The sequence below is a fragment of the Alnus glutinosa genome, chromosome 5 (genome assembly GCF_958979055.1).
Source record: "Alnus glutinosa chromosome 5, dhAlnGlut1.1, whole genome shotgun sequence".
NCBI classification, from domain to species: domain Eukaryota; kingdom Viridiplantae; phylum Streptophyta; class Magnoliopsida; order Fagales; family Betulaceae; genus Alnus; species Alnus glutinosa.
In genome coordinates, this window is record NC_084890.1 from 5,133,052 (window position 1) to 5,148,849 (window position 15,798).

At 35.8% G+C, this 15,798-nt stretch overlaps 1 protein-coding gene across 2 annotated transcripts; it reads right to left on the reverse strand.

Annotated features, from left to right (window-relative positions):
- Positions 1–6,886: 6,886 nt before the first annotated feature.
- On the reverse strand, positions 6,887–8,906 carry LOC133869471 (U-box domain-containing protein 8). Of its 2 annotated transcripts, none has more exons than XM_062306484.1 (2): positions 7,624–8,906; positions 6,887–7,137 (listed from the first exon to the last, which is right to left on the reverse strand). In XM_062306484.1, the coding sequence occupies exon 1, from the start codon at positions 8,768–8,770 to the stop codon at positions 7,670–7,672; it is 1,101 nt and encodes a 366-aa protein (XP_062162468.1). In that variant the 5' UTR covers positions 8,771–8,906; the 3' UTR covers positions 6,887–7,137; positions 7,624–7,669. The 2 variants fall into 2 exon arrangements, with proteins under 2 accessions (XP_062162468.1, XP_062162467.1); XM_062306483.1 differs by having other exon boundaries at positions 6,887–7,245; positions 7,624–8,905.
- Positions 8,907–15,798: the final 6,892 nt, after the last annotated feature.

The following is a 15,798-nucleotide window of genomic DNA, read 5'->3' on the forward strand; positions in this document are numbered from 1 at the left end:
TAACATAAGTTTTATAGATAATTAAGGATTCAACATGGTCTTAGATCACAAAGGTCCTGATCAGAGTTTGAGGATTAGGATCTTCTAACTTGAAATAGAGAGTAATCATTTCATAATTGTAATCGATTTTGTTTTATTACATCTAATTAAGTATACAGTGCCCCATTATTTAATTTTTTTTTAATATGTGGCAACGTATTCAACAGTTTGCAATATATGCACCATTAGATAGTGAAATCTAATATATATTGATCATAAAATGACTATTCTCAATTGCACTTGAAATGGGGGAGTTCCTATTCTTGAATCCAAACCCTTACTCTACAATTCTCCTTTTATTTATTAAATATTTTACATATTTGGCCTCACTTGTTGAGAATGAGCGTTAGAATATTAATTAATTAATTAAATTTATCGTTTCCTATTAGTTAATTAAAGCTTCAATCATGTAATATCATTGTGTATTTGGGAAGCCAAGGTTGCATCTAGTGCATAAGAATTTGACACTCAAATGAACATGCTAAGCTCCTTTCTCTTTTTTCTTCTTCTTCTTCTTCTTCTTCTTCTTCTTTTTTAAAAAAAAAAATAATAAAAAAATAAAAAATTCTAATTTTCAAATTAAGCTGGGCTCCTTTGAGAGGTAGTCACTTGCTAAATCGCAGTTATTTCTTAAAAAACAATGAGAAGCTGAAGGTAACGAAGTATTGTAAATACCGTATTAATTAGTAATAGCATCAAAGTCTTCGACCTAAAATTTTTTATCGCAGTTATTTCTTCCAAACTCCTAATTCTAGCTCATTTTTTACTTCTCCAACGTTTTAGAGCCTTAAAACACCTCATTTCCACTTCCTAACACTGTTTTGCCTGGGCTTAAAAATGCACTCTTCTACAAAAGATCAAAACTTTCCATCTATTACCATGTTCTCCTTAACTAACACTTCTAGGACCTACATATCTACCAATCTTACACATGCAAACGCAAAAAATAAATAATAAATAAAATTCCCTTTTACATTGTCCGAAACTCGATCTAGAACACTACTCCTCGAGCTCACAAGCTTACCAACAAACCCAAAGTTTGGATTTTTATTTATGAAAAACCTAGCTTTGTACTCCTACTCTAACGCGTACACAAATAGTACACTCACGAAAATGCACCATCACAACACTTCATAACAAGTCATAAACATTAGGGGTATACATGCGGATGTGATTATTTGCGACATCTGCATCTACGCATTCGCAAAATGCCGATTTCACTTTTAAATACTCGCACCCGTATCATGTTTTTACTAACCGTATCCATGAGATTATTGTGGTTATTATCTGCTACCCGCATCTTAGGTAATGGGCTTTTTGGATTTATTTTATTCTTTTGGCTCTCTATTAAGGCTTATTTTAAACGATTTTGAAAATAATTTAAGCTAATTTTTAGTGTTTTGGGTTTGTTTTAGTTTTTTTTAAAGCCCTAATCTTTTAAAAATATATTGATTTCACATTACTTTTGTCGTCTTTTTGCTCAAGTGTTACACAAGAAAGCAACACAACCATTTAAACTAATATAAAAACAACCTTTACCTAATCTAAAACGTCATTTTAGTATTAAATACCAAAACGATGTCATTTTGGTGAATTTATTAAATAATATATATATATATATATATATAGAATATGAGGATGCGTTTATTAAAGCCAATACATAGACAAATACAATTATTAACAAGGAAAAGTATGACCCGATCCATTTATGATGGGGCAATGGTGTTGATATTAATTATAATAGGAAAAAGTACACTTTACACCCCTAAAGTATTCATATATCCGTTTGCGTTTTGGCATTCAATGCTCAAAAATGGGCAATATATAGACCCTCCCAATTTAGCCAACTTTGATCAATATATAGTACCTTCCGTCCATGTTGTCCGTCTCTTTGGATGAAAACGAGGTCACGTGTGTTTCCGTCCAATTACCAATTTTGTCTCTCCCACTTCGGATATGGGTCACTTGTGTCGCCTTCCTCACTTAACTGAAGTTTAAGGGGAGGTACTTCATGACCCATGTGACCTAATAAATTTCAGACTTTTTGCTTTAATTGTGAAAGTTAAGAGTTCAACTTGTAAATAGACTAGGATTTATGGAATTATGATCGAGCTATTTCACTGCTGGAGAAGGAGCGGGAGGGGAGATAGCGCGTGGGAGAATTGAAGGTCCCAACTCATTCAATACTTTTAGCCTTTTGAATGTGTTGGGAGAGTACTGGAAATAATATTGATATGAATAGGTGAAAAAGGCACATGCATGCCCGTGGGTCTGCTCTCCGAAACTGGCTCAATTATGCCATGCGTGCTTTATCTTTGGAGGCAACTATTGTGGCATTGGCATCAATGGCCTTTGTCCTCAAGCATGCTTCTCTTATATATTATGCTAATTAACCTTCTACTCTTCATCCCATTTACGCACTGATGATTATTACTTTGCCCTTATTAAACAGCCATAACTATAGTACTCAAAATATCTCCTCTTTTTTTTTTTTTTTTTTCCCTCCCTCTCAATCTCTCTCTCTCTCTCTAAAAGCTCAGCTGCATTCCCCTCCGGCCTTAATCACCAACGCACGAATTCGACATAAATTCAATACAAAGTTAACATGTTATGATTGAAAAATTAGACACATAAACACAAATTGCGACAAAATTGAATACTGTTTCAAAGTATTGGGTGTTTGATCTTGGGCACGCAAATTCTATGATCAGTGTAGAGGTGGTAGTGGCAATAATAGTGTCTGTCTTTGTCTCTCTTCTGGCAATGGACCCACAGAAGACTGAATTGGCTCTAAAAAGGTGTGAGTAGAAGAAATAGCTGTTGCTTCACGTATACAATTAATGGCCCCTGCCTGCCATCATATCCAATAGACCTTTAGTTTGTTTGCTAGAGGTAGAGGAGACCAGATGTCTTCTCCGATTTTTCTTCTTCTCTTTTTTGGGGGTAATCCTGAACATTCCTACTCTACCATCATGGCTTTGAGTTGGCTTTTGGTGGATTGGTGGTGGCCTTTGGCTTTTGAGAGGAGAGACACTACTGGTTCACCGCTACTGGCTCACCGCTACTCATGCATAGTTAGTAGCAAAGTCTCTTCATTTTTCCGCAAAGTAGGTTTTGTTGGTCAACCACCAACATTGTCCACCACCCAAAAGGATGCCTGTCGATCAGATCCACCACTTTATGGCTGTTAACAGACTCATGGAAGAATCCTCTTTAAGGATCGTTTAATTTGCATGCCAATTAATCATTATTTATTTCAAAACTTTAAATAGATAGAAAATGATAAATTTAACAATTTAATTAGTATTCTAACATTTTAATTTCCTCATGCGACTCTCCTTTATAAGTGATGATCAACACCTAAAATATTTGAATGTTGAACAACGGTATTAAAAATAAAATTGTAATGCACAACAGAATAGGGCAGTACGTACCTTATCTGCACTGCGATCAAATATCATTCCACGTGATTCTCTAATAAACCTCTATTTTTGAGCGGTGGCCAGAATACACTACCAAAAAGTATTAGAGTTATATTTACAAAATTCATGATCTAGAACCACTTACGAAAAAACTGAGAGAGAGTTATGTTTTTTCTTAATTTCTTATCTCAACTCATTTAATAGGAGACTATATATAATCTTACTCTCTTAACGGGTAGAGAGTGGTTACTCCCTATAAAAACTAACTGTCATGCGTTGTTATGTTTGCCAATCATATTTTACAAGCTAGACATTGTATCGCCCGGGTTGAATACAGAGGAATGTGCCCATGTGGGCGCCCCTCTATTTTCAACAAATTGAGATAAAATTTGAACTCAAAATTTTTTGTTCTGATACCATTTTTTTTGAACTTACCTAACCACAAAAAAAAAAAAAAAAAACGAACTATTTCCAACAATTATCGACAAATAAGAAGACCTAGCTAGTTAGCATGGATTTGGATCTAATATAAAACACAAACCATGATATGTTTTTTTTTCAAGACGACATTATTTCATTAGTCTGTCAAGAAATTTCTCCTCTCCATCCGCTCTCTTTCGGCCGGCAACTCTCCACCCCTTTCCTATCTTAACAAACAAAGGATCCAATATGCAAATTTGGGCCTTGTTGGAATGAAGAAAAAGCCCTCTAATGGGGAAATAATGAACACGGCCCAACAATGATACCCAAGCCTACATATACAACTAAATAGAATGATAGAAGTTGGGATTTAGACAAATTGAAGATGCTTTTTGATTTCAAATCTATCAACCATATTCAAAATAATATCCATCTTAGTTTGCAGCCTTCTCCAGTCAAGTTGGGTCTGGACTGCTTCTCCTTCTGACACTTTGAAAGCTAAGATTCCTTTTTTTGGGAAGTTGGAAAAGTTCATAGACAAGCAAATACTAGGGCTCACTTTGAGCACTTTAGAAGCAATTTTCCTTAAAAAAAACATTTCAATTTGGAGAATTAAATCACTTATTGTATCCCTATTTAAATGCACTTTACAATTGTTTCCCTTATCATTTCCTCGTACCATTTAAGTATTCTTTAAATTAAATGCTAAGAGAAGGAGAAGAAAGAGAAATCATTTAAATATTGTTTCAAATAAATGTTAGAGGAATGAGAGAGAAAATATATATATATATATTTTTTTTAATTTATTTATATTAAAACAATGCTAAGAGATACACTTTTGCTTCTCTAAATGTAAGATACAACTTTTGATTTTCTTGGTGTTTTTTTAGTTTAGGGAATAACAAGAGAATCTGATTTAAGTAATTTTTTAGGAGTTTACCCTGCATGTAGGCCGTAGGAAAGGGAATGAGATTTAGAGAATCTACTACCAGTGTTCTTAGTGGCTAAAAATGGGCAGCAGCTCATGGTTCCTTTGGGTTTTACCTTTGTTATCCTTATCAAAGACACGTGCGAGCAATGTTAAATAAACAACTTCTTAATAATCCATAAACTCCGATGGCTTTATCCGTACAAGACAAGTCAATATTGTCCACCAGATTGCGGATAGAGATTATCAGTAATTTTGTTGTTGGAATCACTAGTAATTCGGACAATGAATGTGAGAGAGCCTCTGTGAGGCCCACCTACCTAAACAAATCTCGAGCAACCCACTTACCTACTCAAACAAGTATGCTCCTTAGAAACTATGGCACATTTGCTAGGGATCCAAATCCCCAAATTGCACCATCTGTAAAGGTGGCATCTCCAAATAAATCCCTCATCCCAATGGCAGCACCTCATAATTTTCCGTATAGGGATGGTTGCCCCCCTCCTCTATCAATAATGAATCTAATAATCCAAGCAACAAATTGCTGAAAATTCATATCCCTAAATTGCACAAAGAGTCTTTAGTCCTTTTCATTAGAATGATATCTCCAAACAAAGTTGAAGAAATCTCATCTAGGCTCTAATCCAATCTATTAAACTGACATGTATCTAAAATGTATGTAATTCTCACGTACGTTCTTTAAAATGCACATAAAAATCAGATACTCGATTAAAAATGGATATAAAAATTACATGCATTTTGAATTTTATTTCAACCCAATTTGAAGGCAAACTTTATTCCCTTGGTATTCTAATACCTCTTCAAATATAAGAACTTAAATTCATTAAATTTCTGAAGTATACTACAGCAAATATGATCACAGTTTTATCATGTAAGGTATAATGACGATGATGATATATATAGTCACATCACTATCATAGGACGGCAGCAACTACTTGAAGCAGTAAATATCAAACAACCCATTTTAATAAGCTGCGGGCCCTAAGAGATATGAATTATAAGTCAACCTCCGCCACCAAAGACGGTCCACACGTGAAAGACAACAAAGAAGAAGCTTCATCGTTTCTTCCAAAGGCAGAAGAGTCAAAACCTTAAACAACCCATTAAACAAAAAAGGGTACTGACCATAGAATATCATGTCAGATAAACCAACATTTTTTGACAATATCAAACGCTACGTACGCAACCCCACCAACTCAAAGCTTCAATTATGCACCACAAGTTTATGCATTTAGGCTGGTATTGCTAAGCACGCTATGTTACAATTGGTACAAATTGAAAGCCAGCAACTCAGCACGACAGCAAGAAGCTAGCAGCAGTAAGTTTTGCAACAAGGAATGGTTAAGAGAAGATGGAGCAACATCCTAAAAACTTGGAAAAACTATTGATCTCTTCTTTCCAAGAGACAATTCCACAATTTGATATCTCCATAGCCCCACACTGCCAGGAGCATATCATCCACCACAAGTTCGGCCAACTCATGGAGCATGGAAATAAACAGAGCACATGCCCTGTAAAATTGTTTTGTAAATATCTGAGAGAGTGGTGTGTCAGATGCAATACACAAGATGCTAACCAAACTGTACTGCTGTCCAGTAATATATTGCAAAAGTAAAGCAGACTGTGGTGGTAGAGTAAGCACGCCACTCTGAAAAACAATTTCCACTTTAGGTTCACTCCCCTTTTGGTCGTACTTGCTCAGAAAAAAAATAAAATAAAATTTCCACTTCAGGTTGAATCTAATCAATTTAACTAACCATGGTCATCATCGATTCATCTACTATGTGACCTCATCTATCTGATGCCTAATTAACCTTACAGCATGTTCTGCACGTCCACACAAAGAGAGGCAACAATTTTGTGAAAAAAAAAATAGCCACCCAGCCTGAGAATTGAAAAGAAGAGATCGTCTGATGCCCATTTTTAGAAATAAAATCCTAAATATAGTGGAATATCATGTTGCATACATCTTAAATGAATCTTAGAGATGCAAAGACCTTCAATACTAAAAGTTTGTGTCACCAGAGAATTCTGTGTAATAAGGACATCATAATCATAGTCAACAGCAGAGACAAAATTCAATGACCACAAGAATGTCAAAACACAATCTTATATACAATTACTGCCCCCTGTTTTTGAGCCAACATGGCTCCCAAAGCCTTGCTATTTTGTCCAAATCCTATACAAGATATATCAGAGGAATAACTTGAGAGGACTAAAACATAGAAGGTTTTTAAGAACATACAGCAGACTGTGTGGCACGAGCTCTGGCAATGGCGGCTTTTCAACGGGAAGCAAGCAAAATACCTAAAAGAATAGTATTTCAGAACATTTGAACGGCCAAACTAGTGTTGTTCTTTCCTCACACTATCATATCTCATTTTTTCACAAAATGAAGACAACAGCTTGCCTCCCCTGTCAGAGTTCAGATTTAGTTTCCACATTCATGATAAACCATACTGATTATATCAATAGCCTAAATATAGCTACACATAGTTCATGTAATTAGTTAACTGCAACGCAGATTACCAAATTTATTGGTTTGGACAACAATTAAGATTTCTAAATCAACACAAACAACAATTCAGATAATCAATTTGAGAGTCTTTTCAAATAAAATAGCTCTAAGGAAAGAGCGTTAGCTCATTCATTTCATCTTTATTTCACAATGTACAAGATACAAAAGAACCATACACCCCCAGCCCGCCGACCCGCCCACCACAATCTAATTCTTTTCTTTGTACAGAAACTATTCAACAAAGTTCAACCAATGAACCAAAAAACCCAACTCACCTCCAAAAGCGATCACAAAAAATCGAATCTTTTCCAATTCACAAGATCACCGGATGGATTGACTCCCACGCAGAACCTGAACCAAACCCCAAGCGTTTCGCCTAATCTTCTCATTCTCATCCTCCACCAGCCCCATACATAAATCCAAAGCCCCTTCTCTCCTCGTCGCCACGCACATGTCTTCGCTATAACAACACAGCGAATTCAATGTCAGCAAAGCATACTCAACCCCTCTGGAGCTCCCACTCCTCACCACTCTCACCAAAACCTTCACACACCCATTGAACCTCTCCATCGCCTCTCTCCCTTCCTTGCTCTTCGCCAGAAGACCCAACACCTCCACCGCCCTCTCTAGCCCCGAATCGGCGATTCTCACCAGAATCGGCACCGCCCCACACTGAACCGCTCGCCGCCGATTATCGGGAAACGAGCAGAGCGCGTAGAGCGCCGTCGCCGCCTCCTTCTTCTCTCGGCCTTTCCCGTCCCGAAGAAGCGAAACCAAGACCCGAATCGCATGTGGGTACGCCCCGATCGTCGCCTTGTTGACCTCCATCACCGCCAAACTCGTCAAAATCGTCGCCGCTACCGCGCGCGAATCCGCCGAGCCAGCCTGCAGAGCGGCGACGACTCTGGCGATCGCGCCCTCCGCGACGAGACCCACCTTGTTGTCGTCGTCGAGGCTGAGGTTGAGCAGCAGAGAGAGCGATTTCTGCTGGAGAACCGGGTCTTCGGAGCCGACACAGCCGAGAACAGCCGATACAGCCCCCGACTCGGTGATTTTTCGGCGAAACGCCGAGTCGCGCTTGGAGAGCCGGGCGAGCTGGTCGAGCGCGTTGAGCTTGGAGTCGAGAGAGGATGCCGTGGCGGTGAGGGCGGAGACTAGGGTTTGGGGCTCGGGGCAGGGCCGTGGTTTGGGAGGAGAGAGGAGGGTGTAATTGGAAATGAGGCTACGGAGGGCGTGGTTGGGGATGAGGGCGGGATTGTCGGGGAGGGGTAGTTTGGTAATTGGGCAGGAACGGTGTCCGGCGTCTAGCCACCGTTGGATTGAGGACCGGTCGAAGGTGTGCCCCGATGAGAGGATAACCGGGTCGGACATTATTTCGAGCGAAATCGGGCACTTGAAATCGTCCGGGAATTGAGTCGTCATTTCGCTCCTCCTCTCCGGTTTGTGTTTGTGTGTTTCTGAAGTCTCTCTCTCTCTCTCTCTCTCCGCTCTCTTGGTGTCACTTTGGGAAGGGGTTTTGTGAGGTTTTTAGTGACAGCAATTGTGGGGAACCTTCTCAGCCTGTGAGCATTGAAAATGTGGGACCTGTGAAATTACCATAATCCTATCAAACTCCACTTAAATGCCCACCAAGGGTATGGGAACTAGGAGGTGGAACGAGTAACATTAGAAGACGTGCTTATCATATGTTAAATGATACAGTCGTTTTTAGAGATTGATCGATATATTCAAATTTTATGTCTTTATTAATGGTGTCTAATTGAATCGATTCGGTTCGGTTTGACCTGAATTTTATTACACTAAACCTTAATTTGTTAACTTCTTGTCACGAACTGGTTTAAAGTCGATCTTCTCAAGTAGGAAAGAAGAAGGGTAATTTAGACATTGGGGTATGAATACTGTTGTTTTGCAAATTTTATACAAGGTTTTGTCGGTTACTTTGCCGGAAACAGAGGGAATGGTGGGAAGGAAAGTCATCATTTTCCTTTTTAACTTTTTCATTAATGGCGATGAGAAAGCTACATGTTTCCGTTAACATGCTCTGCAGGGGCATTTCGGGGATTCAGATTTGGCGTTAGTGGTTGAGACGAAAGGGGAAAAGAACAAAGAGAAAGGGCGTGGCGGTCACGGGAATAAGTCTACAGTTACCCAGCTCTGGAATCACGGACTTTTGCTGTCGTTGAATGACAGAAATGCCCTTTATTTAACGATTCGTTAGTCAACTGTGCCAAGTCCAAATTTATGTGCTAGAGGCTAGAGAGAACCTGTAGGTTAACACCTGTGCCTACGAAGGTGGACTGTGGACCTCCAGACACATGTTAGAACCTCTACGTTGACACGTGTGCCTACGAAGTGGACCTCCAAACACATGTTTTTCATACGCAAGAATAAATAAATAATTGAAAAAGTCTTTTTTTTCCTGAGGTGTTTGGCAAACTTTTTTTTTTCTTTTAAGGAAAATAAATAAATAAACGGTTTTACGTGATTATGGCCTCTATAGTTCGGTGTGAGGAGTTATCTCTCGCGAACGATTTAAATAATTTTGGACAAAAATTTTCTACAACCCACATATAAGATTGACATGTGTTTCTTGGCATATGAGAAACACATGTTATTTAAATAGCATATGCTTCTTACATACTTTTTTAATAACATTAATAAAAAAATATGTGCTTCTGATCACATGTTTAAATGACACATATTCTTTTTATATGTGGATTGTAGAAAATTTCTGTCCAATAATTTTTTCTAGGATTTTTTACTTTCCTTATCTTAGATTTAGTCTACTCGGAGCAGATCTGCTCTTTGACTATTTTTGTACATGAGTTAGCGAAAGATGAAAGTCATAGAAAGCACTTTATTGTAAGATTTTTGTTTGTATCTATGATTTTGTAACCTCATAGTATGTGTCTGAACTTTATGCTTTGTATTGTAAAAGTTTTATACTCGTGATCTCTGATCAATGAAATATTCTCATATTTCATTAAAAAATAAAATAAAATAAAAAAAATTGAATTTTTTGCGGGTAAAAACTGAAAAATGTTGTTATTTGTTAATATATATTAAAAAAAAAAAAAAAAGAGTTTGACTATTTTGAGTAGAAATGAGAAAGGAATGGGTTGCCCAACACTCCTATAGGCTATAGCTAAACTTTGTTAAATAAAAAGTTTTCAACGTAAGATATTAATATGATTGAAAGTTGAAACTGAATAAGAAATATAAGACATTATTGGCATGACCTACAAATTCATGACCTGAAGCTAATTACGGGTATGTTTATAACTTTCTTTTTCTATTTTTTCGGAGTTTTTTTTTTTTTTTTTTTTTTTTTTTTTTTTTTTTTTAAAGTATTATGTGTTGAAACATTCTTTTTAATGTTTTGACTTTTTTAATTTTTTTTTTAAAAAAAAAATAGAGAAAGAAAGTGGGTTAAACACCCTACTATCTTCACGTTTTGAAGAAGGATTTGTATTCTTATGAATAGAACTTTACCCTTACTAAATTGTTTTAGAAAAAATATTAGAGTGGTATCAAAGTTTCATCTTTTATCAAATTGCTCTTTAAGATTTAAAAGTTATTAATCATTTCCCATGATTCCCACCATTATCAAATGATATATGCTATACATTTTTCTTTTGTTATTTCATGCTGATGCGACATTATCAATACACCTTTAAATCTTGAAAAATACTTAACATTCTAATACTTTTTTTTTTTAGAATTTGGTTTTAATCTGATGTGTCACAATCCTACGAGATTGTGACACATTTTCCAAAATGTAGATCTCATAGAATTGTAACACATTAGATTGAATCAAATTCTAGAAAGAAAAAAAAAAAAAAGGTATTTGGATGTCTAGCATTTCTCTGTCTCTTAAATATTAATTACAAAAAAATCAATAATAAATTAACAATTCTACATCAGCGAAAAAGGATGGGAAAAAGAGAGACAGAAAATACAAAGTACCTAGCATTTCTCTTAAATAGCTTTTTCTATTCCCCTTGTGTTAACTTATTAACTATGAATAACGTGAAAATTAAACCACATCATGTCCAATAAAAAATAAAACAAAATAGATCCTTGCTAATACTGGTAGCAAAAGTTATATAAATACAACATGATTAGTGTACTCTATATATCTTTCCGCACTATCTTTAAAAAGTGATATCAATTTGATATAAAACAATATTTAACTGCTAAAAACGGCAATATGTCACCGTGATTGGATATTTGTGACAACTTAATTGGACACATGGTGGGTGATTAAGTTTGTAAAGCCATCATTAGCTTTGTCTAATGTCCAATAAACCAACTATTTGTATAAGTGTTATAGAAAATGGACAAAAATTTCTTACAATTTAAGTTAATTGTAGATTTTTTTATTTTTTATTTTTTTATTCGGTCTCTAAAAGTGTCATGTATCTTTTAGCGTGTAAAAATTACATTTTTTTTAATAGTATTAATATAAAAGAAAAAAAATGTGACTTTTACATGGTCAAAAATACATAATATTTTTAAAAACTAGGTTAGAAAAATTCCGACTAATTCCTTATAGAATAGGGAAAGGCATGTAAATGTTGCCAAGAATGTCGTCCAAATGGAGAATGACATCCCCCAAAGAGAGATGGATAATTGAGGATGTACAAAGTTGGCTAGCGCCTAGCACCATGTCCCATATTGAGTATAATCTAAGATTGGAGATGATTACACAAGTTTCCTCTCTAATTATTATTATTATTATGATTAAGAATAAGGACCGACCATTTAATTTGACTTCCACTGAGCAATGCCTAAAATCTACTTCAAGTTTCAACCTAATCAAGCAATAATTATAATTATGGTATCATGTATACCGTTAGCTACATATAACCGCGGTGAAACTAGATTATTGATAGGAGGCAATAGCACCCCCAAAATTTTTAAAAACACCTCTATTTTTTTTTTAAAAAAATAAACCTATACAATTAATTTTTTACCCCACCAATATATATATATATATATATATATATGTCTCCTCTCCTCTAAAATTTTAGTTCCGCCCTTATATGCAACAAAAACAAAATCTAAACTGTAAAATGATTCTCGATACTCTTCACTTGAAATGGAACGAATCGTATTCCGACAATCAATGATGGAGAGAGGGGGGGGGGGGCGGGTGGGGGCCATGGCCCCCCCTCAACTTTTAAGATAAGAAAAATAATTAAGGTAAAAAAAAATAATAATAATTAAGGTTTTTTGCTTATTGGCCCTAGCAAAAAAAAAAAAAAAAAATTGGTCCCTTGATCCCTTCCCTTTTATTATTTCTTCATCTGGTTTTATCTCATTTGGAATGATAGCTTTATTATCAAAACTTTTTCCTTAATATTTCACGGGTAGCAACAGACATGTTTGAGAAGGTAATAATGGAAAGAACTTTACAAAGTTGTAAATGTTTTGTTTAAAGTAAATGGAAAGGGTTTAGTAAAGTAGTGCATTGGAAGAAGACATGTGTGGATTTGAGGAGTCGCACGCCTTACAAGGCTTGATTTCCTAAGGATGTGTAGCAAAAATAACGTAAAATGGGCAAAAATAGCTAGATGGCATTAGAAAAGTCAAGAGGATATACGTTTCATTTGTTTTGTGTTGCGTTTAGCAAAATTTGTATTGTGTAGAATATAGTATGTTTTATATAACAGTTAGTGGGTTATTGTGTTAGTCAGAGTGAGTTGTTCTAACAAAAGGAGTAAGAAAATGTTAGGTTTAAGAGTCATATCATTCAAGACTTCAAGTAAAGCCTTGCGAGAAGGCCGAGAAGCACACAATTCATCCAACTGAAATTTCTCAATTTCAGTACAGAAACTAAGACATTTTTTATTTTTATTTTTTATTTTCTGAATATTTGGACAGCAGTTTTCTATTACTTTTTTTTTTTTTTTCAAAAACTCTTTTTACTTTTGCTTATTGATTTTTAATTTGAAGGGAATAGTAAAAATATCAAAACTTGGTTATGTTTAATTTATTTAAAATTTACCTTTATACTTTAACCTCTACTTTAAGAAAAAAATTTATTTGGCCCCCTCCTATTAAAATTTCTAGCTCCATCCCTGCCGACAATAAGAATATGGGTCGATCAAAAGCATGGAAGTAATTTTATTAGAAAGAATTTAATGCATGCAGGCTGCAGCATGCAACTTCTCTTTAATTTCAAACATGCTTTTGAAATATTTTCAAAGACCTAAATGAGCAACTGCCTTAACGTTGAAAACGTACTTGAAATAAAATGAAACCTTGGCAAATAAATAAATAAAATGAAACCCATCAATTTGTATTGCTTAGGGAAAAGAAAAAAAGAAAAGAAAAGATGAACCCATCAATTTGATTAAATATATAAGATATTGGGCAGATTATTACCCATATAGAGAATCTATTTTTTTTTTACTAATTAATTGTTAATTACATACAAAATTTGCCAAATGATCATATTATGAACCCGCAAAATCATTATTTTCTAACACAATAACTTCTATTTCATCCACCATCATGAAGTTGAGACCATTTTTGCATCTTGAAGTGGGCCGGGTGAGTTGGATTGAGAACCCGGCCTCATAGAGTATAACAACGGCGCGCGCGGCCGAGACTACCAAGGAAGAGGCCGGCCGGATTAGAAGACGTCAGACGACCTCCTCAGATGGGCACGAGAGTCCTCGTACCGTCATCATTTGTTAGCTGTCCAGAAAACGATGGGTTAGATTTATATGATAAAGGACGGGTAAAGGAGAGAGTGATGGGTGCAGGATGGATGAGACCGCTTCAAAATTCTCAACCTCTGGTTTAGCCTACCATCAAAGGAAAAGTAACAGGATGGTGACGTGCTCAAAATAATAATAATAAAAAGGTCTGGGGACCGGGGTTTCTGTCTTTGTCATAATGAGGTAATATGATCAATGAGAATTGCCATCGGTATGGCCGTTGGAGCCGTACACTATCAAAACAAAAAATAATGATTCACTGTTACCTAAAGATATAACTTTTCACTACCTTGCTTATGTGTCCCACTATTTTTTGAATTTTTTTATTTTTTAAAAATAAATTAAAGTGAGGGACCACCTTGCCACATAGGCAAGATGGTGAAAAGTTGTATATTTAGGTGGTAGTGAATCATTACTCCACAACAAATGCACAACATTCCCTCACATGTAAGGGGGTGTTGTGCTCTTATTGTGTTGGTGTTTGTTAGAATAGTTTTCAGTCCGGTGACGTGTAGATCTTTGATTCGCCGTGTTCTTCATAATCTGTAAGGAAGAACAAACAATGCGTCAGAGGGGGGGTCTTCCGACGTCCCCTCTCCGATGCCTAAGTCAGTGGGCCATTTTGAAGAGTATTGAAAGTCGAGAGTTTAGTCTATTTTCAGCACATATTCAGAGTGTATTTTGTACATGGGGTAGCAGCCTATTTATAAGCACATAATTCTCAACCGCATTGTTCCACCTTCATGTCATGGCTGAGTGGGACCCTTAGTGGGATGAGATAGAGGTTAAGTGGGAGAGTGGGTGGTAGCGATCCAACCGATAATTAAAAAATAGGAATTTGGTTTTACACTTTATCGGTTTTCACAACTACGTGGATTTTAATATTTTTAACCACTCGCAATAGTACGGGACTTTGTAGTATAGTACTAAGGAGGGTATCGTACCACAAGGATTGGAAGGTTGTTCAAGTTATGAAGTACCTAGGACGTTGCCTAATTTAATTATGAAAAAGATGATTTGTTTTATTTTAATACTAAGCTAAACAAGTAACAATGAAAAGTCTAAGAATAAGGAAAGTGTAGGGCATTGATTTCACTCAATCCTTAAGCACATGGTATATTGTATTCCTCCCGGATTTCTTTCACAAATGTAATACGAGCGCGTAATGATTGTCAATCACACGACGACCTCAACATGAAATTACTTTAGTTAAAGACAATGATAAACCATCTATTCATACAAAAGTCATTCAACTCAAATCTAGGGTTAAATGATTCATGCTTCCTAGTATGGATTATAAGGTCTATTAATAAGCATACACATTTATGGAAAAAGCATAAACCATCTTAGTTTAACACATAATCTCCACATAAACTTACACTAGAATGGAAAAAACATTTAAGCAATAATTAAACTAAAAAGAGTGTGGAGAGATATGTGATCCCTAGCATGAGTTTATCAAATTCACATAAATTATGTCATAAGCACCATTACACAACCATCCTTAGGTTATGTAATCATTACACTGGTATGGAAATCCAAAAACAACACAATCTACCCCATGGCACTTAGAAAGAGTTCATCAACACCCTACAACTAAATTAGCTACTCATGGAGTTATGGAATTCTCTTATAGAAGAAGAAGAACCCATTACTCTAGAGGATATAAAAACTACAACCCACACTAACAAGATGTAAAAACAACTAACTTTAATTGTTGAA